The sequence below is a fragment of the Oncorhynchus clarkii genome, chromosome 28 (assembly GCF_045791955.1).
Source record: "Oncorhynchus clarkii lewisi isolate Uvic-CL-2024 chromosome 28, UVic_Ocla_1.0, whole genome shotgun sequence".
NCBI classification, from domain to species: Eukaryota; Metazoa; Chordata; class Actinopteri; order Salmoniformes; family Salmonidae; genus Oncorhynchus; species Oncorhynchus clarkii.
The window spans coordinates 29,111,879-29,138,348 of NC_092174.1; the positions used below are offsets into that span (position 1 = coordinate 29,111,879).

At 43.1% G+C, this 26,470-nt stretch overlaps 1 protein-coding gene across 2 annotated transcripts in view; it reads left to right on the forward strand.

Annotated features, from left to right (window-relative positions):
- LOC139386813 (arf-GAP with GTPase, ANK repeat and PH domain-containing protein 3-like) overlaps window positions 1-26,470 on the forward strand; it is a 274,884-nt gene that overhangs the window by 229,975 nt on the left and 18,439 nt on the right. For both annotated transcript variants that reach the window (XM_071132626.1, XM_071132625.1), the window contains exons 14-16: window positions 22,870-23,024; window positions 23,612-23,702; window positions 23,869-24,091. In XM_071132626.1, coding sequence (XP_070988727.1) covers window positions 22,870-23,024; window positions 23,612-23,702; window positions 23,869-24,091 — 469 coding nt within the window. The remainder of the gene's footprint in view (window positions 1-22,869; window positions 23,025-23,611; window positions 23,703-23,868; window positions 24,092-26,470) is intronic.

Consider the following 26,470-nt stretch of genomic DNA (forward strand, 5'->3'; position numbering starts at 1 on the left):
TTCCCGTCTAGTCCTTGTGACTTTTACCCTTTTCTCAAATGTTTCTCGCTTTAGGTCTTCACGTAGTGGAACTTCTGGAGAACATTGGTCTTCGTTTTGAACATCCTTCAACTTTGTTACCCTTATGCTCTGACACTTTGTGTGGGTTGGGTGCAGGAACGTAGTGAACAGGTCGATTGTAGCGGTAGTCGTTTTGATGGCGACGTACTTTACAGTTATTTAGACTGCGGAGGTTATTGGAATCATAGTTTTGTGGTAGAAACTGTTGTTGTGCGTCATCTCTTAACGCTCCAATACCTGATAATGCACCCTCTAACTGGAGTGAGTGCTCCTGGTCAAACTTCAAAACCGAGTGGTCAGGGCTCTTAGCTTTGCGAGCTTATGATGCCTCAAAAGCTGTGCTTGCAAGCTCTCTGAGTTGTAAGATAGGCAAGCCAACGTGGGCGGCAGGGCCCAAGTATGTAATGAAGGTAGGATACATGTTTGACAGAAACATTTGTTTAAATGGTAACAGGTCTTCCATGCCTGTTTCAGTGAGTAGGCCAAAGTAAGCTGAACGAAGCCTATGATAGTGGGTGTTCATTCCGAGCTTGTTTGACCGTGTTAGCCAGTGAGCTATCGTGTTTGCGAGTCGCAGAACCACTGAATTCTAATTTCAAAGCTGTGGCAAGTTCAGCGTAGTCATTTAGCACGTGCTGCTGTTGTAGGCAAATGAACCTGGTCACGTGTCTATTCTACTTTCGCTTCAACAGGTAAACCCTGTCAGCACCCGTAGCGTTCGGGTAGCCATCCAACGCGTCCTCTATGTCAGCTAGGAACGTCTCAGTATCGTTTGGCTGACCTGGAACGGGGTCAAAGGTGGGGAAATTCTTGACGAGTTTGTCAAGGTATTCCGCGTCAAGCGGGTGGAGAGGGTTGGCTTCATCCTGTGGGGAAAGTGGGGCCGAAAGGCCAAGAGGAGAAGCCAAGCTTTGGCTTTGTTGGCCAAGAGGTGCCATATTACTCAGTACCGAATGGCCAAGAGGAGAAGACTGAGGGACACTTAATGGAGGCAATGTCTGAAACCTATTGTCTTCTCTCCTTTGAGTACAGGGCTCCGGTTGCTTGGATGGATAGTAACACTGTAGAAGGTGACCATTCTGGACTTCCTCCAGATGGTACCTAAGGGTGGTATTCTGCTGCATTTCGGAGTCCACTTGAGCACTTAGAGTACTGATTTTGGACACGTGAGTGTCGCACTTGCTCCTTTCGGTCTCAAACTTATCTGTCATGGTTTGCAGATAGAGGTCTTGAGTACGGAGCGAGAGAGATTCAGTGATGAGATTTCTTCTGCTTGCTTAGAAATCAGGATTTCCATCTTCATCACCCGAGTTCTCTCATCATTCATTTGGTCAGCGACTTCAATGAGTTCTGCTGATTTGTCATCCAACTTAGTCATTGTGTTCATCAATTGATTGTCTTTGGTCTGCAGAATTTTAAGTAGAGCCGTGTTACTCTGAGTAACGTTCAACAAAACTGCCTGCATGTTATTAAGTTGCGCACTCCTGTTTGTAGATAACTCAACAGATTTATCTAGTTTGGAGTGGACTACATCATATTTAGTTTTGGCTAAATCGAGTTGTTCCTGGAGACAATGATTTTGTTGAAGAGTTTGTGCTCGTTCATCATCATAAGTATTTGCAATTACTTTTAATTGTTCAGATTTCAAATGCAGTTCCTCGACTTGGAGAATGTTTTCATTTCCTGCTTTTGTCAATAGTTGCTCAGTTCTCTCCACCTGTCCCCTCATATTAGTCATGTCTGGCATGTTCTTCAGCTGTGCACTGTGGTATTGGACCGATGCCACATTTTTATTGCGATACATCAGTGTAAAAGTGGGGAGAACCGTCACAAAGCCTGTGTTTGAAGGTTGATTTTGGAGAATGTTCGCAATTTCGGCAGTTTTTTCGCTAATGGCATAATTAAATCAAATCAAATCAAATCAAATTTTATTTGTCACATACACATGGTTAGCAGATGTTAATGCGAGTGTAGCGAAATGCTTGGGTTGGTATCGCTGCTGAGGTCAGAGATCAATCCTTTTATGGGTGGAGGTTCACTAATTAGCGTAGGAGTGGTGACCACCTCCTTTGATAGCTTGCACATTATTATAAAAATTTAGAGGAACATTTTTCCTATTTTATTTTCAAAGTTTGGGTTTGGAATTCATTGGAAGCTGCAAAGACAGGTTTAATCTATTTATAGATGTTGACGAACCATCAGTACCGTACCAGTAATGTGGAAGTTGGACGTGAATGAATTTGCAAAAGCAAATTGAATTAATTAATCATGCCAATGATTAATCCTACCTGGGTAGGCTATCTGGGTATTAAACTTTAATTACCCTGAGAAGTTTCTTCATCTAGGTTAATATGAGAAGTTTAAAAGTGTCGCATTTGATTGGAAGAACATTAAGTTATGTTCAACAATTGAACTTATTAAATTGAATGAGACGATAATCCATACAATCTCCATTGATTGGATATCATAAGTGTAAACAGTAGATCAAATGTTGGGAACATTCAACACTGAAACCACATGTGATTCCCGCTGGGCGGGGCTTCTGTCAGTACTGGATTACTGAATGGTTTCACAAAAATCAAATTTGACTGATTTATCAATTTAATGATAAATCAGACCTGTATAGGCTATTTGGGAATTAAACTTTAATTAACCTGAGAAGTTGCTTCATCTAGGTTAGTTTGGAAAAAGTTTACAATGTCTTATTTAGAAAACTCATCAATTTGGATATTATTTAAAAAATCTATTTCAGAATGTAAATTGCCAGATTTACACGTATTAGTTCAATTGGATAAGACATTGATATCCCTATGGATATCATAAGTAATGACTTCCGTGTGACCTGAATAATTCTTCATGAACGAATATATTAGGGCACACGCCAGCGGTCAATGATTTCACGGCCGGGACTTCCGTTCCGCAAGGCGGAGCAATTTCAACGTAGCACAAGAAAACAAAATGGCTATTTTCCCTTGTTAGCTTTATCATGTAAGCTAAACCCTCCTTTGTGCCTGAAAATGCAGCACATAGTATTCCCTTGGCAAGGGAAAGGTTTTACTTATAACTTATTATTATTATGTTCAAATCCTTTGCGGCATTTTTTGACAATGTTTTAACCGGAACACGCGGCAACAACGAAATGCCAGAATATAGTTAATTTCCCCCCACCTACTGATGTTCCCAGAATCTCTATGTTAACCAAGGGTTTTGCAAATGTAACCTCAGTAGGGTAGAGAGAGGAAAAGGGGGGAAGAGGTATTTATGACTGTCACAAACCTACCCCCCAGGCCAACGTCATGACACCTGCAAGGAGACACGTGCCGTCATCATTTGCTTTGCACAAAAAGGGCTTCACAGGCAAGGATATTGCTGCCAGTAAGATTGCACCTAAATCAACCATTTATTGGATCATCAAGAACTTCAAGGAGAGCGGTATAATTGTTGTGAAGAAGGCTTCAGGGCGCCCAAGAAAGTCCAGCAAGCGCCAGGACCGACTCCTGAAGTTGATTCAGCTGCGGGATCGGGGCACCACCAGTATAGAGCTTGCTCAGGAATGGCAGCAGGAAGGTGTGAGTGCATCTGCACGCACAGTGAGGCGAAGACTTTTGTAGGATGGCCTGGTGTCAAGAAGGGCAGCAAAGAAGCCCCTTCTCTCCAGGAAAAACATCAGGGACAGACTGATATTCTACTAAAGGTACAGGGATTGGACTACTGAGGACTGGGGTAAAGTCATTTTCTCTGATGAATCCCCTTTCCGATTGTTTGGGGCATCTGGAAAAAAGCTTGTCCGGAGAAGACAAGGTGAGCACTACCAACAGTCCTGTGTCATGCCAACAGTAAATCATCCTGAGACCATTCATGTGTGGGGTTGCTTCTCAGCCAAGGGAGTGGGCTCACTCACAATTTTACCTAAGAACACAGCCATGAATAAAGAATGATACCAACACATCCTCAGAGAGCAACTTCTCCCAACCATCCAGGAACAGTTTGGTGACGAACAATGCCTTTTCCAGCATGGTGGAACACCTTGCCATTAGACAAAAGTGATAACTAAGTGGCTCGGGGAACAAAACATCGATATTTTGGGTCCATGGCCAGGAAACTCCCCAGACCTTAATCCCATTGAGAACTTGTGGTCAATCCTCAAGAGGCAGGTGGACAAACAAAACCCCACAAATTCTGACAAACTCCAAGCATTGATTATGCAAAAATGGGCTGCCATCAGTCAGGATGTGGCCCAGAAGTTAATGGACAGCATGCCAGGGCGGATTGCAGAGGTCTTGAAAAAGAAGGGTCAACGCTGCAAATATTGACTCTTTGCATCAACTTCATTTAATTGTCAATAAAAGCCAATGACACTAATGAAAAGCTTGTAATTATACTTCAGTTTGCCTTAGTAACATCTGACAAAAATATCCGAAGACACTGAAGCAGCAAACAGTGTGACAATTAATATTTGTGTCATTCTGAAAACTTTTGGCCACGACTGCACACTACCGTTCAAAAGTTTGGGGTCACTTAGAAATGTCCTTGTTTTTGAAAGAAAAGCACATTTTTTGTTCACTAAAATAACGTCAAATTGTTCAGAAATACCGTGTAGACATTGCTAATTTTGTAAATGACTATTGGAGCTGGAAACGGCTGATTTTTTAATGGAATATCTACATAGGCTTACAGAGGCCCATTATCAGCAGCCGTAACTCCTGTGTTCCAATGGCACATTGTGTTAGGTAAAAAGTTTATAATTTTAAAAGGCTAATTGAACATTAGAAAACCCTTTTGCAATTAGGTTAGCACAGCTGAAAACTGTTGTGGTGATTAAAGAAGCAATAAAACGGGCCTTCTTTAGACTACTGCTTTTCTTTCAATAACGGACATTTCTAAGTGACCCCAAACTTTTGAATGGTAGTGTGTATATATATATATATATATATATATATATATATATATTTACCTCTCTTCTGAGATTTTCTATTAGCTTCAGATTGTATGTTCTACTGAACGCTTCTGGAATACAGACATATTGCTTAAATATCAGAATCACTCAAGTGTTGGGTGCAGGTTGTGTCTCTTGAAAGGAGGGAGGGATTGAGGGAGGGAGGGAGGGAGGGAGGGAGGGAGGGAGGGAGGGAGAGGTTGGATTCTTGAATAAATTGATATCAGTTTATCTCATTTACTGGGCAATCAGAGCCCTGGAATGCAGGCTGAAATTGAGTTTTAGTTGTTGTGAAGCTTCATAAATCAAAGGAGTGTGAGCTTTTTAAGGTGATCAGTCATTTTAGTCAATATGGGAAGAACAGGTTGTGTAAAGGGGTCTTGAGAAACTGTTGGTACTGTGAAGTCTTGTCTGTAGCCAAGGAGATATCTTAGCCAGGCAGTTATGTTTATAAATTAGTAGGGCCAGGGAAGTATTCCTGACCACATTACCTACCCAAAAAAACTTCTGGATCCTAGTTATAGACTTCAACTTGGGTCAAGAGTTTTCCTGGGCAGATCATGTGGTCAGGAAAAAATGTTGCTCCCTACATACCATGCGTCCTAATTCCATTCCTTATTGCTTATTGCTTCAGGGTCTAAGCCACTAATGTCTAAGCTGACATATGGCGTTGTTTTAAGATGATCATGGATAATTTAGCTATTTGATTTTGAATTTTAGGACCACTTTAGGTATCAAAAAAGTATATTAAAATGGTTTGATAAATATTGAATTTGGCCTTTACTACTATAGCCCATATAAATGCATTGAATAACACATTCATAAATTGCAAAAAATACTGTCAAAAAATAAATCATAAGGAATACGTTTTTGAAGTGTTTGTCCTATATCTAGGAGATATAGAAAGCTCAGGTAAATCTTTTTTTTTACACATATTTATCCCTTTTTTGGGGGTAGGCACAATACTACCTCCATACTTCCATAAAATGTTTTAACCGGGACCAGTTAACTTCAGACGAGTCCCGTGACACTTGTGGGGGACGTAGAGCAAAACGGACACCACCATCGTGTTCGTTCGGACGCTACAGATGTTTTTGTATGAAGACCGATTTTCCGGATGTCTCATGGTCTGACAAACACAGGTGTAGCTCGGCCACTTTCCACCGCAGATGAGGAAGCGTGGCATAGCGGATGTGGTGGCTTTTGATGGGGATTTTTTTATTATGTTATTTAGATTGCAGCACTCACTACTGTAAGTTACTCTTGATAAGAGTGTCTGCTAAATGACTAAAATGTAAAATGTTTATTTTGGGCCATTTTAGTCAGGGAAGTCAATTAAGCAGTCTGACTATTGATTAAAAGTCACCTTAACTTCCTTTGTTAGTCGAGAACAGTTCCAGTGGCATATAGTAGAGGCATAACATGCAGAGTGAATTCTTTCCACCATGTCAACTGCGTGTCAACTGAAGTGCACAACAGATACAGCCCCTAATATCCCATTGTACTGCCAGAGCCGTGTGCAGTGTAATGAACTTCTCATGTGCTTAAAGAATGATGCAGGATGCATGGCGACACAACTGACAGCCTCTTAATGTGTTTCTCAGCAGCGGCCCGGCGTCGGGGCTCTTGGTACGAGCTGCTCGCACACCACCCGCATGCCGCTCTCCTTTAAAACCCACTGGAAAATCGATGGCCGATAAAGTGTTGTGTTCTGGGGGAGGCCCTTCTGATTACTACAGACTGTCAGGCTTCATTAATCTATTTATCTTTTAAAAGAAGGAAAGTGTATCAAATGTTCATTGTTTGAAATGTGGGGTTTAGCATATTCAGTGGAAAGAGGCAGCAGACGGGCAGAGATGAAGGGATGGAGAGCGAAAGAGGGGGAAGAAATGAGGAGAGAAGAGAGGTGGTTCAGATCCTTCACAGTTTTATAGATGAGGACATTTGATCTTGTCAGGGGGATAGCAGTGAGGTTTTAAGTGGTTGACAAAAATTATTAGACACAAATTATTTTTTCTAATAATTTTTTTTTTTTAATGTTTACCAGTTAAACTTATGTCTTGCCATGTTCTGTCAGTTGCATTTATGGCAGATTTGTATTCACAGGTAGCCTTGTTATAAACTGCAGCTAGATGTGAGTCGGTTGAAAATGATTTGGCTTGAAACCAGAGATGTTCATAGCAAATGACTACTCTTCTTCGAGTTGGTGTTCAGAAGCTACCTTTATGTGTAGATAGCATTGTTGTTGTCACGCCCTGACCATAGAGATCCTTTTATTCTCTATGTTTGTTTGGTCAGGGTGTGACTCGGGTGGGAAAGTCTATGCTTTCTGGTTCTTTGTTTTTGGCCGGGTATGATTCTCAATCAGGGACAGCTGTCTATCGTTGTCTCTGATTGGGAATCATACTTAGGCAGCCTTTTTCCTTTTCTTATTTGTGGGTTGTTGTCTTTGTTAGTGGCATGTTTAGCCTTACCGAGCTTCACATTCGTTTTATTGGCGACATTTAAAATAAAATAATGTACGCCTACCACGCTGCACCTTGGTCCGGTCATTTCCTTGACGACGATCGTGACAGTTGTATCATTCCACAGAGAATAATCATCCACCTTCAACTGACGGTAACCCAGTAACACTTTTTACTGTTTATCCTAGCCCTAACCCTAATTATTTTTCTCATTGAGGTTAGGGTACAAAGTACGTACAATAATATCCAGAGTGGTAACCCAGAGTCCTCCACTATACCTCAGTGTGTTAGGGGTTATATTAGGGATGGGCATTTTAAATAATTTAGTAATTTAATATCATGATTTTTTTCTCGCATATCCGGATAATCGAAATACATGGATTGTTTTTACCTTCTTTAACCTTGGACACTTGTTTGCTGCGCTGCCTTAGCGACTCGGGAGAGATGGTAAGTGTTGAAGCAGGGCGGGGGATGGCCAGGGGCCGGTGGTGTGTGTGAAACAGGAGGGGGAGAGAGAGAGAAAGTAGTCAATGACTCGCTAGGTCAAAGTTCCCCAACTGGCGACTGTAAAAACACCAGGAAATCAGTTCCAAGTGATTTTCATTTTAGAAATCTGTTTCAACACATAATAGAGATGTGAATTTATACAAATAATAATTGATTGGATTTATATAGCCTTTTTTTACTAACTGAAGTACTCAATGCGCTTTACATAGTAGGGGGGAACTCACCTCATCCACCATCAATCTGTAGCACCCACCTCAGTGATGCACGGCAACCATTTTTGGGCAAGAATGCTCACCACAGATCAGCTATCAGGTGGAGAGGTGAGGAGTGATATATGCCAGTCAGAAATGAGGGGGATGATTAGGTGGCCAGGTTGGGCATTTACAGTTGTAAGAAAAAGTTTGTGAACCTTTTGGAATTACCTGAATTTCAGCATTGATTACTCATACAAGTGTGGTCTGATCTTCATCTAAGTCACAATAATAGACACACACAATCTGACTAAACTAATAACACACAAACAGTTGTACTTTTCAAATGTTTATTTAAGACATTGAGTAATCATTCCCAGTGCAGGCTGGAAAAAGTAAGTGAACCCTTGAATTTAGTAACTTCCTCCTTTAGCAGCAGCAACTTCCTCCAAACGTTTCATATAGCTGCTTATAAGACTTGCACAACGTTGAGGAGGAATTTTGAACCATTCCTCCCTACAAATCTGTTTCAGTTCAACATTTCTGGGTTGGCTTGATTGCACAGTCCTCTTCAGGTCATGCCACTGCATCTCAATTGGCTTAAGGTCAGGACTCTGACTTGGCCATTTCAAAACACAAATCTTCTTCCTTTTCAGCCATTCTTTAGTTGATTTACTTGTGTGCTTTGGGTAATTGTCTTGTTGCATCACCCAACCTCTCTTAAGCTTGAGGTCATGGACTTTCCCTGACATTCTCCTGTAAAATGTATTGATACACTTCTGAATTAATTGTTTCATCAATGATTGCAAGGCATCCAGGCCCTGAGGCAGCAAAGCTGCCACAAACCACCATGCTTCACAGTTGCTTCACACAAACCTTTTCCCTCCACACAGTGATGTGCATTTTTCCCAAAAAGTTCAACTTTTGTCTCATCTGTCCACAGCACATTTTCCCAGAAGCATTGTGGAACATCCAGGTAGTCTTGGGCAAACTTGAGACGTGCCACAATGTATTTTTCAGACAGCAGGTGTTTCCTTCGTGGTGTCTCTCCATGAACACCATTGTTCAGTGTTTTTCTGGTAGTGGACACATGAACAGACTTTCGTTGTTTGTAGAGTTTTCTGGAGGTCTTTTGCTGTTACCCTTGGGTTCTTTCTCGCCTCTTTTAGGATTGCCCTTTGTGCTCTTGGAGGGATCTTCACAGGACACCCACTCCTAGGTAGAGTAGCAACAGTCCTGAATCTTCTCCATTTGTAGACAATTTGTCTTACCGTGGATAAACACCAAGGTCTTTACCAATGCTTTTGTAACCTTTTCCAGCTTTGTGCATCTCTACAATGTGTCTTCTAAGGTCCTGTGAAAGTTGTTGGGATCGAGGCATGGTTCACACTAACCAGTCTTTCTGAGGAAGAATAGATTTGTCAGTAACCAAGCTTTGTGTGTCTTTATTTAAAGGGCAGGGCACCTGTGCAACCCTCCAATCTCATCTCCTTAATTGAAACACCTGACTCCATATAGCTTTTGGAGAAGTCGATAACAGAGGTTCACTTACTTTTCCATCCTGCACTGTGAATGATTACTCAATGTCTTCAATACAAATTTGAAAAGTACAACTGTTTGTGTTATTAGTTTAGTCATATTGTTTTTGTCTATTATTGTGACTTAGATGAAGATCAGAATACATTTTATGAGTAATCAATGCAGAAATCCAGGTAATTCCAAAGGGTTCACAAACATTTTCTTGCAACTCTAGCAATGACACCGGGGTGAGCACCTACTCTTACAACAAGTGCCATGGGAATTTAAATGACCGCACAGACTCCCATTTTAACATCCCATCCGAAAGACAGCACCCAATGCAGGGCAATGTCCCCAAATGAAATCAAGGTTTGAAATTATTTTATTTTAGTCAAATATTATATCTGAGGTCTCTCGGGTGGCGCAGTGGTTAAGGGCGCTGTACTGCAGCGCCAGCTGTGCCATCAGAGTCCTGGGTTCGCGCCCAGGCTCTGTCGTAACCGGCCGCGACCGGGAGGTCCGTGGGGCGACGCACAATTGGCCTAGCGTCGCCCGGGTTAGGGAGGGCTTGGTCGGTAGGGGTGTCCTTGTCTCATCGCGCACCAGCGACTCCTGTGGCGGGCTGGGCGCAGTGTACGCTAGCCAAGGTGGCCAGGTGCACGGTGTTTCCTCCGGCGTATTGGTGCGGCTGGCTTCCGGGTTGGATGTGCGCTGTGTTAAAGAAGCAGCGGCTTGGTTGGTTGTGTATCGGAGGACGCATGACTTTCAACCTTCGTCTCTCCCGAGCCCGTACGGGAGTTGTAGCGATGAGACAAGATAGTAGCTACTACAACAATTGGATACTACGAAATTGGGGAGAAAAAGGGGTAAAAATTTTAAAAACAACAAAAAAAAAAAAATGTATTATATCTGTTTGGTCTTCTTGCAGTCAATTTGCAATCTATTTTTTTTATTATGTTCCGGGTCCACGACCATCCACTCAAGAAAAATCTTCCCCACGGCTGAATCTAGTTGATGATCCCTGCTGTAGGTTATCTATCATCCCATCTGACAGTACCTGTCTTTACTGCATCAAATCAATGTAAAGAAGCTAAAATAACCAGATGGTAGTTAGCTAGCTAGGCTAGTTGAGGCTATTTTGCTGCCCTCCCCGTCCTTGTCTACAGCAACTCCATTCAGATTGAACAACAGCATACCTGTCGGTTGCTCATTGTAGCCTACTCCTTCTCATTTAGCTAACTTAATGCCATAATTTTAATTCCAATTTACATTGATCATTGATTAGAGATCTCCCACTTTACCGTGCACATGGGGCCTCTGACTGTGTAGTGGGGAAGGGAGATACCTAGTCAGTTGCACAACTGAATGCTTTTAACCAAAATGTGTCTTCCGCATTTAACCCAACCGATCTGAATCAGAGAGGTGCATGGGGGCTGCCTTAATTGACACCCACGTCATCAGTGCCCAGTTGTTTTTGGGGGTTAACTGCCTTGCTCAAGGGCAGAATGGAAAATTTGTCCACCTTGTCGGCTCGGGGATTTGATCCAGCTACCATTCGGTTACTGGCCCAACGCTCTTAACTGCTAGTGTCAACAACAACAAGCGTGAAACCTGTGGCTAGGCTGTATTACAAAAACATATGTTTTACCTTTATTTAACTAGGCAAGTCAGTTATGACAGCCTAGGAACAGGCTTGTTCAGGGGCAGAACAACAGATTTCTACCTTGTTACCTCTGGGATTCGATCTAGCAACCTTTAGGTTACTGATCCAACGCACTAATCACTAGGCTACCTGCCGCCTATGATATGTCTTTTTTTATGGGACGCACATCATAAAAACATAATTCAAGAGTTTGTTGTTGTATTAAATTATGAATTGTAAATTAAATGGTATATCTGTGTGTAGCAATGTCACATACAGTGGGGCAAAAAAGTATTTAGTCAGCCACCAATTGTGCAAGTTCTCCCACTTAAAAAGATGAGAGAGGCCTGTAATTTTCATCATAGGTACACTTCAACTATGACAGACAAAATGAGGGGAAAAAAATCCAGAAAATCACATTGTAGGATTTTGAATGAATTTATTTGCAAATTATGGTGGAAAACTGTTGTTATTGACCAAATACTTATTTATCTCAATACTTTGTTATATACCCTTTGTTGGCAATGACAGAGGTCAAACGTTTTCTGTAAGTCTTCACAAGGTTTTCACACACTGTTGCTGGTATTTTGGCCCATTCCTCCATGCAGATCTCCTCTAGAGCAGTGATGTTTTGGGGCTGTTGCTGGGCAACATGGACTTTCAACTCCCTCCAAAGATTTTCTATGGGGTTGAGATCTGGAGACTGGCTAGGCCACTCCAGGACCTTGAAATGCTTCTTACGAAGCCACTCCTTCGTTGCCCGGGCGGTGTGTTTGGGATCATTGTCATGCTGAAAGACCCAGCCACGTTTCATCTTCAATGCCCTTGCTGATGGAAGGAGGTTTTCACTCAAACTCTCACGATACATGGCCCATTCATTCTTTCCTTTACACGGATCAGTCGTCCTGGTCCCTTTGCAGAAAAACAGCCCCAAAGCATGATGTTTCCACCCCCATGCTTCACAGTAGGTATGGTGTTCTTTGGATGCAACTCAGCATTCTTTGTCCATTCTTTGTCCTCCAAACACAATGAGCATTGTCATTCTGAAAAAGGAAAGAGCCTTCCTGAAACTGTTGCCACAAAGATGGAAGCACAAAATCGTCTAGAATGTAATTGCATGCTATAGCTTTAATGGAACTAAGGGGCTTAGCCCGAACCATGAAAAACAGCTACAGACCATTATTCCTCATCCACCAAAATGTACAGTTGGCACTATGCATTTGGGAAGGTAGCGTTCTTCTGCCAAACCCAAATTCGTCCGCCGGACTGCCAGATGGTAAAGCGTGATTCATCACTCCAGAGAACACATTTCCACTTCTCCAGAGTCCAATGGTGGTGAGCTTTACACCACTCCAGCCAACACTTGGCACTGGGAATGGTGATCTTAGTTTTGTATGCAGCTGCTCAGCCATGGAAACCCATTTCCATGAAGGCAGATGTTTTGCGTGTCCCCAACCGATAGTTTTTTTTTGTTTATTTGCGTTGTTTATAACTTATGTGTTTACATATTTTGTATACAATGTTGCTGCTACCGTCTCTTATGGCCGAAAAGCACTTCTGAACATCGGGACTGCAATAACTCACCACGGACTGGCAGAATCCTTTTTTTCCTTTAATTAGTCTGATGAGCCTGACGCGAACGATATACTTCTTTTTCGGGAACAAGCCCAGATCCCCATGATTTGCGTGAAGAGGAGAGAGAAAAAGGGGCCGGGGGGCAGGCTGCCATCTGAGAATTTGTAGGCGATCGAATAAACCCCCACTTCCTTCCATTCTGCTAGCAAATGAACAATCTTTGGAGAATAAAATCAATGACCTATGCCGCAATATTAAACTACCAATGGGACATTCAAAACTGTAATATATTTTATGCTTCATAGACTTGTGGCTGAGTGACGACACTATCAACATACAGCTGGCTGGTTATGCGCTGTATCGGCAGGACAGAACAGCGGCATCTGGTAAGACAAGGGGCAGCGGACTATGTATTTTTGTAAATAACTAAGATATCTAAGGAAGTCTCGAGCTATTGCTCGCCTGAGTTAGTGTGGTCTACAGCTTATCATGAGATACTCTATCTAGCTAGAGAATTTTAATCTGTATTTGTCGTAGTTGTTTACACACCACCACAATCAGAGGCTGGCACTAAGACAGCATTGAATAAGCTGTATTCCGCCATAAGCAAACAAGAAAACGCTCACCCAGAGGCCGCGCTTGTAGTAGCCGGGGACTTTAATGCAGGGAAGAGCTAACCCGGAAGCTTATAAGAAATCGCGCTATGCCCTCCGACGAACCATCAACCAGGCAAGCGTTATAACAGGACTAAGATCGAATCGTACTACACCGGCTCTGACGCTCGTTGGATATGGCAGAGCTTGCAAACCATTACAGACTACAAAGGGAAGCACAGCCGAGAGCTGCCCAGTGACACAAGCCTACCAGACGAGCTAAACTACTTCTATGCTCGCTTCGAGGCAAGCAACACTGAAACATGCATGAGAGCACCAGCTATTCCGGAAGACTGTGTGATCACGCTCTCCACAGCCGATGTGAGTAAGACCTTTAAACAGGTCAACATTCACAAGGCTGCAGGGCCAGACGGATTACCAGGACATGTACTCCGAGCATGTGTTGACCAACTGGCAACTGTCTTCTCTCACATTTTCAACCTCTCCCTGTCTGAGCCTGTAATAACATATTTTAAGTAGACCACCATAGAGCCTGTACCCAGGTAACCTGACTAAATGACTATCGACCTGTAGCACTCACGTCTGTAGTCATGAAGTGCATTGAAATGTTGGTCATGGCTCACATTAACACCATTATCCCAGAAATCCTCAACCCACTCCAATTTGCATAGCGCCCCACCAGATCCACAGATGATGCAATCTCTATTGTACTCCACACTGCATTTTCCCACCTGGACAAAAGGAACACCTGTGTGAGAATGCTATTCATTGACTTCAGCACCATAGTGCCCTCATAGCTCATCAATAAGCTAAGGACCCTGGGACTAAACACCTCCCTCTGCAACTGGATTCTGGACTTCCTGACGGGCCGCCCCTAGGTGGTAAGGGTAGGTAACAACACATCTGCCACGCTGATCCCCAACACAAGGGCCCCTCGGTAGCGTCCTCAGTCCCCTCCTGTACTCCCTGTTCACTCATCGCTGCACGGCCAGGCACAACTCCAGCACCACCATTAAGTTCGCCGATGATACAACAGTGGTAGGCCTGATCACAGACAACAACAAAACAGCCTATAGGGAGGAGGTCAGAGACCTGGCAGTGTGGTGCCAGGACAACAACCTCTCCCTCAACATGATCAAGACAGGAGATGGAGATGATTGTGGATTACAGGAAAAAGAGGACAGAGCACGCCCCCATTCTCATCGACAGGGCTGCAGTGGAGCAGGTTGAGTACTTCAAGTTCCTTGGTGTCCACATCACCAACAAACTAACATGGTCCTAGCACACCAAGACAGTCATGAAGAGGGCACGACAAAACCTATTCCCTCTCAGGAGACTGAAAAGATTTGTCATGGGTCATGGGTCCTCAGATCCTCAAAAGGTTCTACGAGAACTGATTGCATCACTGCCTGGTATGGCAACTGCTCGGCTCTGACTGCAAGGCACTACAGAGGGTAGTGCGAACAGCCCAATACATCACTGGGTCCAAGCTTCCTGCCATCCAGGACCTCTATACTAGGCAGTGTCAGAGGAAAGCCCTAAAAATGGACAAAGTCTCCAGCCATCCTAGTCATACTCTTCTCTCTGCTACCGCACTTCAAGCGGTACCGGAGTGCCAGACTAGAGGCTTCGAAACAGCTTCTTCCCCCAAGCCATAAGACTCCTGAACACCTAATCAAATGGCTACACAGAGAATTTGCATTTCCCCCCCTCCTTCCCCCTCTTTTACACCGCTGCTATTCTCTGTTATCATCAGTGCATAGTCACTTGAATAACTCTACCTACATGTACATATTTCCTCATCTTTCCGGTGCCCTTGCACATTGGCTCTTTACCGGTACCCCCCTGTATATAGTCTCGCTATTGTTATTTTACTGATACTCTTTAATTACTTGTTACTTTTTTTCCTTACTCTTATTTGTTTAATCTGCGTTGTTGTTTAGGGGCTCGTAAGTAAGCATTTCACTGTAAGGTCTACTGTTGTATTTGGCGCATGTGACTAATTTTGTTTGTTTTTTGAGATTGCATGGCTGTGTGCTTGATTTTATACACCTGTCAGCAACGGATGTGGCTGAAATGCCCGAATCCACTAATTTGAAGGGGTGTGCACATACTTTTGAAAAAACGCAGCAAAAAAAGAAATGTCCCTTTTTCAGGACCCTGTCTTTCAAAGACAATTCGTAAAAATCCAAATAACTTCACAGATCTTCACTGTAAAGGGTTTAAACACTGTTTCCCATGTTTGTTCAATTAACCATAAACAATTCATGAAGATGTACCTGTAGAATGGTCATAAGAAACTAACAGCTTACAGACGGTAGGCAGTTAAGGTCACAGTTATGAAAACTTAGGACACTAAAGAGGCCTTTCTATTGACTCTGAAAATCACCAAAAGAAAGCTGCCCAGGGTCCCTGCTCATCTGCGTGAACGTGCCTTAGGCATGCTGCAAGGAGGCATGAGGACTGCAGATGTGGCCAGGGCAATAAATTGCAATGTCCGTACTGTGAGACGCCTAAGACAGAGCTACAGGGAGACAGGACAGACAGCTGATCGTCTTCGCAGTGGCAGTGCACGTGTAACAACACCTGCACAGGATCGGAACATCCGAACATCGCACCTACGGGACAGGAACAGGATGGCAACATCAACTGCCCGAGTTGCACAAGGAAAGCGCAATCCCTCCATATTGCGCAATAGGCTGAGAAAGGCTGGACTGAGGACTTGTAGGCCTGTTGTCTGGTGAGGACCTGCCTTACATCACTGGCAACAACGTCGTCAATGGGCACAAACCCACTGTCGCTGGACCAGACAGGACTATCAAAAAGTGCTCTTCACTCGCGAGTCGTGGTTTTGTTTCACCAGCGGTGATGGTCAGATTCCCGTTAATCGTCGACGGAATGAGCGTTACACCGAGGCCTGTAATCTGGAGCGGGATCGATTTTGAGGTGGAGGGTCCGTCATGGTCTAGGGCGGTGTGTCACAGCATCATCGGACTGAGCTTGTCGTCATTGCAGGCAATCTCAACTAGAGGTCGACCGATAATGATTTGTCAACGCCGATACCGATTTATTGGAGGACCAAAAAAAGCCGATACCGATTAATTGGATTATTTAAAAAAATAAAATACATTATTTTTATTTGTAATAATGTCAATTACAACAATACTGAATGAACACTTATTTTAACTTAATATAATACATCAAAATCAATTTAACCTCAAATAAATAATGAAACATGTTCAATTTGGTTTAAATAATGCAAAAACAAAGTGTTGGAGAAGAAAGTAAAAGTGCAATATGTGCCATGTAAGAAAGCTAACGTTTCAGTTCCTTGCTCAGAACATGAGAACATATGAAAGCTGGTTGTTCCTTTTAACATGAGTCTTCAATATTCCCAGGTAAGAAGTTTTAGGTTGTAGTTATTATAGGAATTCTAGGACTATTTCTCTCTATACCATTTGTATTTCATATACCTTTGACTATTGGATGTTCTTATAGGCACTTTAGTATTGCCAGTGTAACAGTATAGCTTCCGTCACCCTCTCCTCGCTCCTACCTGGGCTCAAACCAGGAACACAACGACAACAGTCACCCTCGAAGCAGCGTTACCCATGCAGAGCAAGGGGAATAACTACTCCAAGTCTCAGAGCGAGTGACATTTGAAACGCTATTCGCGGGCTAGTCATTTCACATTGGTTACACCAGCCTAATCTCGGGAGTTGATAGGCTTGAAGTCATAAACAGCTGCTGGCAAACGCACGAAAGTGCTGTTTGAATGAATGCTTATGAGCCTGCTGCTGCCTACCATCGCTCAGTCAGACTGCTCTATCAAATCATAGATTTAGTTTTAACATGATAACACACATAAATACGAGCCTTAGGTCATTAATATGGCCGACTCCGGAAACTATCATCTCGAAAACAAGACGTTTATTCTTTCAGTGAAATACGTGGACAAAGATGTCTTGAAAATGTGGTCCAAAATAATCACCAACTACTCTGGTCTTGTACATTTGCATGAAACACAATATGCCTAATTATACCGTTGTAGTAAAATGTATGATATTGATGAACTCAATCAAACAAAATGGTGCTCCCAGTGTACTTCCCCAAATAAATGGTTGACCGTTCCGTATTTTCTCTAACGGGTGGCATCCATAAGTCTAAATATTCCTGTTAAATTGCATAACCTTCAATGTTATGTCATAATTACGTAAAATTCTGGCAAATTTGTTCGCAATGAGCCAGGCTGCCCAAACTGTTGCATATACACTGATTGCGTGCAATGAACGCAAGAGAAGTGAGACAATTTCACCTGGTTAATATTGCCTGCTAACCTGGATTTCTTTAAGCTAAATGTGTCGGTTTAAAAATATATACTTCTGTGTATTGATTTTAAGAAAGGCATTGATGTTTATGGTTAGGTACACATTGGAGCAATGATACACACCACATCAATTATATGCAACGCAGGACACTAGATAAAGCAGTAATATCATCAACCATGTGTAGTTAACTGGCGATTATGAATGATTGTTTTTTTATAAGATAAGTTTAATGCTAGCTAGCAACTTACCTTGGCTTACTGCATTCGCGTAACAGGCAGTCTCCTCGTGGAGTGCAATGTAATCAGGTGGTTAGAGTGTTCGACTAGTTAACTGTAAGGTTGCAAGATTGAATCCCCCGAGCTGACAAGGTAAAGATCTGTCGTTATGCCCCTGAACGAGGCAGTTAACCCACCGTTCCTAGGCCGTCATTGAAATTAAGAATGTGTTCTTAACTGACTTGCCTAGTTAAATAAAGATTAAATAAAGGTGTAAAAAATTATAAAAAATTGGCCAAATCAGTGTCCAAAAATACAGATTTCCAATTGTAATAAACTTGAAATCGGCCATTCCGATTAATCGGTTGACCTCTAATCTCAACGCTGTGCGTTACAGGTGAAGAAATCTCCTCCCTCATGTGGTACCCTTCCTGCAGGCTCATCCTGACATGACCCTCCAGCATGATAATACCATCAATCCCATTGAGCAAGTCTGGGACCTGTTGCATCTTAGGGTGAGGGCTAGGGCCATTCCCCCCAGAAATGTCAGAGAACTTGCAGGTGCCTTGGTGGAAGAGTGGTGTAACATCTCACAGCAAGAACTTGCAAATCTGTTGCAGTCAATGAGGAGCTGCACTGCAGTACTTAATGCAGCTGGTGGCCACTGTTACTTTTGATTTTGACCCCCCTTTGCTCAGGGCACATTATTCCATTTATGTAAGTCACTTGTCTGTGGAACTTGTTCAGTTTGTCTGTTGAATCTTGTTATGTTCATACAAATATTTACATATGTTAAGTTTGCTGAAAATAAACGCGTTTGACAGTGAGAGGACATTTCTCTTTTTGCTGATTTTATTGTGTATCATACTAAATGGAGTGTCCTGGATTTCTACCTCCAACTCAGTATGTTGAGGGTTAATATCCTCTGGAGTCCAGCAGAGGATTAGGAAATGGAGGTTTAACAACCCTATGCTAATGGTGGATGTTTATCTAAATACTTTTTTTTGTCACTGACTCCCTCCCTGGTCTGTACCGTGTCTCATTTCCCAAAGCTGTCCCTGGAGCCCAGAGGAGCTACGGTAATGGCTCCTCCGCTCCTCTGCTCCCAAACACCATCCACCACACGTTGGAGAAAAAGGAATTACAAGATTCTCATATGGGCGGCTCTATACACTACACACTGTCCACAGATACATTGTGTAATTGACAGTTTTTTCACTTGCCGTATCGCTAAGTGTAGTTTTGCTATTAGGTTGTGGCTCGAGTGTTGGTTTTGTGCGTCTTTGTTAGGTTGTTGTAGTTTGTGGGTGTGTGTGCGCGCGTGTGTGAGTGCGTGCCCCTGTTGTTCTTGTGCGTGCATGTGTGTCTATCTATGCGTGTCTGTGTTTGTGTCAGAGAGATGGAGAGCGTGTATTCTCTCCTCTCTCCCTCTCTGAGTTTTGGTGTGGTGCGGTTCCCCCGGGGCCCGTGTGTGTCTCAGTAATGCCCTGCTCCTGATTGCTCTGATACAGGTTAGGAATAATGGCTTTAATGATGTGTAAAATGAGCAAGCAGTGCCTGTGACATTTACAGATGGCACCGCCTTGACCTGCACTTCCCAACTGCTGGTTAATTCACAGGAACGGAGAGCACTTCTTTAACTGACCGCCTTTTGCATGCGACCTACACAACACATCATACTGTACATACCATCATACATACAAAAAAATACCTTGGATGTCATGCCGCACCAACCACCTCGTCCAAGTACTCTTAGCTGTCCATCAATTTTGATGATGATGCACACACGTGCACACACACACTCACACCTTTAAGCCTTGCTGAGACGGTCGATGAATCAATCTTTCAAGAGCGAGGTAGTGTGAGGCAGAATAGATGTGTCCCTCCCTGGCCCTGCCTTCCGGTGACAGCTCAGCTGGACTCAGCCCAAACCCCAGTGGTGCTATTCTGGTCCACCGTTCCCCTCTTCTCCCAGTGGACCATCTGCTGTGGAGTGGAGGGACAGTCATTAGGAGTAGAGACAGCTCAGCATCCAACGTGGACCAATGATCTCTAAATATCTATGCTCAGAGGCCTGATCTCATTGTTTCAAAATGTCTAACGATACCAATTAATGGCTATCTTAATTGACCAAATCTGCAGTTTATATTATTTATACATTTTATGTCATTGTTATTGTTTAAAGGCATCCTGGCTGATGAACCATGAACTTAAAAGCCCTCTAACTAACAGTTTTATGATGCATGGTAAATTGCGGACAGGAGGACAGACATTGTAGAAGAAGATGCCTTCTCTCATCTTGCTTCACACCACCACACCACAGCCATTAGGCTCTCATTTATTTGTTGTGTTATATGTTAATTAAGGTAATCATCATATCTACCTCCTGATTCTCCACAGTAGCAGAGGTTCCCTCCTATTGGGTTTAGCTTATGTTGCTCCATGTCCACCCACTGCCCTGTCTCTGTACACATCTAATTGGAAATGACTTGTTGATTGTGTAGCTGCTGGATCAATTATATGATCAGATCACAGGGTTAATGCTAATTGCAGGTGTTAATGTGTGCTTGAATCCCCACATGCGTTCTTCTGTTAGCTGTGGGCTAAATGTACCCATTGGGTAACATCAGGAGCACTAGCTGTCTTAGTCATCATCATGGTAGCAGATGGCTTTGAAATAGCAACAATAATACCTCATTGTATTGTTCACTCCTGGTATAAATTGTCTTGGAGGAGGACATTTTGACCTTAATCGTTGTGCTAACATGGTACAGAATGACTTTGACTTTTCACAGAATGGAATTACCTCTCCAGTGAGGCTGTGACAGATCCTGCATTAAAAAGCAATATCAACAAACTCTATCAGCATATTATGATACTAATGTTGTCACTCTAATACTATGACGCTACCATAGATATATAATTATTAGAACTGATATTCCCGTTCACGTCAATGGGTAATAGGGGCTTTGCCTATTCTAGTATCTGGTTTGGTCAATGTTTTTGTCAGCTTGTTTGGCCTTTTAAGTGCTCATCTCTTGCCTGTACTGGTCTGTTCCACGCATGAAGAGCTAGATTTGTTTTCCCAAGTATCCTCATCAGTTTAAAAAATCAGCCATTCATTGCTTTTTTAATCTCCATAATGAAAGTGTTTTAATGCCTCCAATTTATTGCCTGGCCAGTCAACGAAATAATTAGCTTTGTTCAGGTTTTTGGAAGCTGAATGCAGAAGTGTAACATCATTGGACTCTGAGGAAAACTAGGCTGCATATCTAAATGCCATGCTTTTTTTCTAGATTGGAAAATGATGGGACATTTGAGGAGAAGAAAGGACACATTCATTACATAAAGGCTTCATGCATCAAAAATGACTGAATTTCTTTATTAAATTATAAACTTTTTGCCATTTGTTCTGTTTTCTTAACAAGTTATTCTTGATAGGTTAATCGGACCTTTTAACACAAAATATTTCAATAAAACAACTATAAACCTCCTATGATGTTAGACTACACCAGTGAGTGTCTTTTTAACATAACCCAACCCAGACTTCTAAACATACATTTTCCCTACCTCTACGTTTAAATAAGACACTCTGAGGTATTTATTGATTATGTGACATGTAGTTGATGTCTCAAACTAAATCAGGTAATTGAAGTTGGTGTCGAGCTAATTGGATTATAGTTTTCCCCCTGAAGAGGAGACCCTCCGCTAGAGAATTGGGATTGATTTAGTCTCCACACTCCGATCCAAATCAGCTAAATCGGGTTCTGTATAGATCGAAGGACCAATGAGTACACGCCCCCCAACCTCTAAATGTCCAGTGCCTACAAAATAAAAGCTCAGTATTGTGTCCCTCCCAACCCCAGCACACACAACCTCTGCTTTTACCGGGCTTGGAATCACATGTTCCTAAATTCTCACCTGTTTATACTAGACTGGTTTGCCTCCGTTTAGTACATCAAATCTGGGTGTGCAAAGAGAGGGCTGATGAGAGATGTGTTGGAGGAGCCCATTCACATTGTGACTAGTCTCCTCTCCAATCTCCGACTGGAGGCAGGGAAACATGTTTTATGCAAATGAGCCTGCTATATTTGCTTGGCCCTAATTAGGTAATTACAAATCATTTGTCTATGAGATCAAGCATGTGCTGAGGACTAGAAGATTTACATCAGTCAGTTTCTACTGTATTATCATCATCTTAATGAATTACTTGTGAACGGAGGAGGCATTATGACATGTGTTATAGCATATGTTTTTCAAAGCCCTTGCCCAGGCAGATGACAGGTGACATTTCCATGAAATGTATTACAAATGAATTACAGTACCTGCAGCCATTTTACAATTTGTAAGGCCTAATCAGAGTAAAGAAGAAACGGTTTCTTATTGAAAATTTAAACAACAGAAAAATAGATGGATGGAAATCGGGAATAGAAATAGACCAGTAGAATGAATACAAAGGGGTATTTTGAATAAACTGTGTTGGAGTCTGTTGTTTTGAATTCATAGTGATGGCTATGATTTTCAAGTATACACAATCAGTATTGAGTAGCTACTGTAAGGGTACCCTGATACTGGTTCCAGTGAGTATCACTACAATAAGTTGCTTGGATAAAAGTGTCTGCTAAATTGCATTTATTATATTTATTATTAGGCAGTTTTTATAGACGGCAAACGATCAATTACAGAATAAATATTATACCTTTGTGCAACAATAGCCAAGCTGTTTCGATAATGAAAGTAATTTTAATTTAATTTCCTCTGTAATTGATTTTAAATGGCCATATTTCACCATGTCCGTGTGATTGTTTTGTTTTTCAGAGTCGGAGGAGTCGTTTGAGTTCACCATTGTGTCTCTGACGGGCCAGATGTGGTACTTCGAAGCGTCTACATTTGAGGAGAGAGAGCTGTGGGTCACAGCCATTGAGAGCCAGATTTTTGCCAGCCTGCAGTCCTGTGAGAGCATGAAGAACAAGGTGGGCATGAGAGACAGTGAGGAAGGAGACCGTGGGTCTGTCCGGTCATGATTAGTTTAGACCCAAGGGTTTTCCACGACCACGTTACTTGACCAGGAAAGACTCTGGTTGCTAATCAGGATGTGTGAATGCAAAATTCTCTCTTGGTTCTTCTCCTCTCTCTCCCCCGTCACCCCCTCCCTCTCTCTGAGCTGCCATGTGTTGGGCTGTGTGTCAGACAGGTGCAGTGCAGTGTGGGGGAGCTCTTATTACAGCTGACAGACTTCAGAGATGGGAACACGGCCTGTGTCAGAACACAGGGAAGGAATCGCAACGCAACACTGACTCATTTTCATATAATACTTTGTCTGTGCTCTCTCTCCCTCTCTACCCCCTCTCTTTCTTCTCTCCAACCCTCTCTCTTTCTCTCTCTCTTTTTGCCTCCCTGTCTTTCATTCAAGGCCTCCAGTCCTCCCTCCTCTCTTCCCTTCTGTTGTTTGTGATGTGTATCTTTCTGAAATCCTGTCTCCTCTATTCTCTCACTGTAAAGTCATGATGCCTCTCACAGATTCCCTTCTCACCTCTCTCTCACCTCTGCTGTCTTACAGTCCCGGTTAGGCAGCCAAAGTGACGCGGCATCCATTCAGTCCATAAGGAACGTGAGAGGGAACAGCTTCTGTGTGGACTGTGATACAGCCAGTGAGTACAGTACCTTGTCAACATCATCAGAGCTATATGTCAATGATTCCCAAGACGTTAAGTGCCAGGTACTGTACACTACGTGACAAAGAGAGCACAGATGATAAGCAGACTTGGATGTTTTACAATGCTGTAAGTCTCTATTTTTCTCCTCCTCCTCTCCCAGACCCTGACTGGGCCAGTCTGAACCTGGGGGCTCTGATCTGTATAGAGTGCTCAGGGATCCACAGGAACCTGGGGACCCACCTGTCGAGGGTGAGGTCTCTGGACCTGGATGACTGGCCTGTGGAGCTCAGCATGGTGCTGATGGCTATAGGCAACACCATGGCCAACAGTGTCTGGGAGGGTTCCCTGGAGGGGTACACCAAGGTGGGCGCTGACAGCACCAGGTCAGTACCCCACATCTGTCTGTTTGGTGTGGGTTTCTTTGTGTCTGTACTGTCTGTCTGTCTACCGGTCTACAGGTCTATTCATCTTTCTTTTGGTTTACTGGTCAGTACCCCTCATATGTCTCTCTCTCTCTCTCTACATTAATAATGGTAAGTGTGCGTGTGTGACATCACTTTGCACATACCTGCTAAATGCCTCTGACCAGCACCAAGTAAACCAAGGTCTGGTCCCCTCTTCTCTCTCCCCAATGAGGGTTGTTTGTCTCTGGGTGACAGTTGAGGCCCAGCATGTCTCTCTGACTAATGACCCTGTGTGTGGATGAGCAGGTAATTAAGGAGCCCATTATGGTGTTAGAGCCCACCCCAGGGGCCGAGCCCCAGGACCCATCAGGGGCCTGTCACATATCCATCACACAGGGCCCAGCCCGGCTGCCATCACTCTCCCTGTCCCACTATAGAAGAATGGTCTGTAGTGTCTATACTGTTTCTGACCTACATTAAGAGAAGATGTAAAGTGCTAAATGGCTTGGTTTTTCATATTTTGGTCACATTGTATTGGAGTCACTGACATTGAATAGTTTTTCTTTTTTTTAATTTTTTTTTAAAAATTTTTTTTTGGAATTTTACCCCTTTTTCTCCCCAATTTCGTAGTATCCAATTGTTGTAGTAGCTACTATCTTGTCTCATCGCTACAACTCCCGTACGGGCTCGGGAGAGACGAAGGTTGAAAGTCATGCGTCCTCCGATACACAACAACCAAGCCGCTGCTTCTTTAACACAGCGCACATCCAACCCAGCACCTTGGCTAGCGTACACTGCGCCCAGCCCGCCACAGGAGTCGCTGGTGCGCGATGAGACAAGGACACCCCTACCGACCAAGCCCTCCCTAACCCGGGCGACGCTAGGCCAATTGTGACCTCCCGGTCGCGGCCGGTTACGACAGAGCCTGGGCGCGAACCCAGGACTCTGATGGCACAGCTGGCGCTGCAGTACAGCGCCCTTAACCACTGCGCCACCCGGGAGGCCCTGAATAGTAATTTTAAACAACTGATTGTCAGAAGAAAACAGCATTTCTTAATATCTCATAGGTAATCGTTGATCAATGATTATTAAAATGCCGACATCTATTTGTTGGCAGAGAACTGGACAAAAGAGGAATAATTGTTTTCTCAGGATTCCATTACCTTAGCCCTGCTCCTCTATCACCACAAAGCATCTGTTGTGCAAATATAGGAGACAAAAAGGTGAATGAATACATTATCTCCAATCTGATCCCCACCACATAAATCTTACTTTGTTGTCTCGTCTATAGAGATTGAACATTAAGATTAAACTTCAAGATTGTTCTATCTCTATGGTCTCATCATCATCATCATCTTCCCTTGGACTTGAAGTGGTGCTGATGTTAACTGTGCCACCGTGGTGACATGGTGCAGCTTTGTGATGGAACCCAGGCAGCTGGTGTAGCGTTCCCACCCCACCTCCTACTAAACATTAGTGACACGTAATTTAAACGACTCAGTAACTAGGCTACCTGAAGCTACCTGCCTCACATCTGATTGAATGTCTCCTGCACCACTAGTTCTGCCGGCTCGCTCCTCAGCTTTTTAAAATTTTTACTTAAAAGCCGTTCATCCACACGATTGGTTTAGCTTTTTAGAAATTCTGATGTGAAAGTAGAATGTACAGATTTGCATTATAGTCAGGTTTATGTAGATATCAACACTTGTCAGTACTAATCAACATGTAGGCTAGTTTTGTGGTGGTTTTTGTATTGGTTTGTATCTTTTGAAGGACTAATACATTTAGTATTTTTTTATCAGACTTCTCCAGTGTCATCAATGGCTTTCAGATGTAGTTTAAATGTATCACCCAATAATTTCATGAATAAAATGTATTTATTTGTATGCCATAAATGACGTGTGTGTACATCAATAGATTATGATGACATACATTTCTCTCAAGAAATGCAGCGCTGGGATCTTTCTCCAGTCAGCATATTGGAGGGGAGTTGTTCCTTTAATTAGTGTCTGCCGGTCGGCATGATCTCCACGTCACCTCTAATTGTCTGGCATGCACGTGAGAGAACGCACGCAGGCAGGCAGACAGGCAGGCAGGCAGACAGACAGACTTACAGGCAGACAGACTTACAGACAGACAGGCTTACAGGCAGACAGACTTACAGGCAGACAGACTTACAGGCAGACAGACTTACAGGCAGACAGACTTACAGGCAGGCAGACTTACAGGCAGACAGACTTACAGGCAGGCAGACTTACAGGCAGGCAGACTTACAGGCAGGCAGACTTACAGGCAGGCAGACAGACTTACAGACAGACTTACAGACTTACAGACAGACTTACAGACAGACAGACAGAC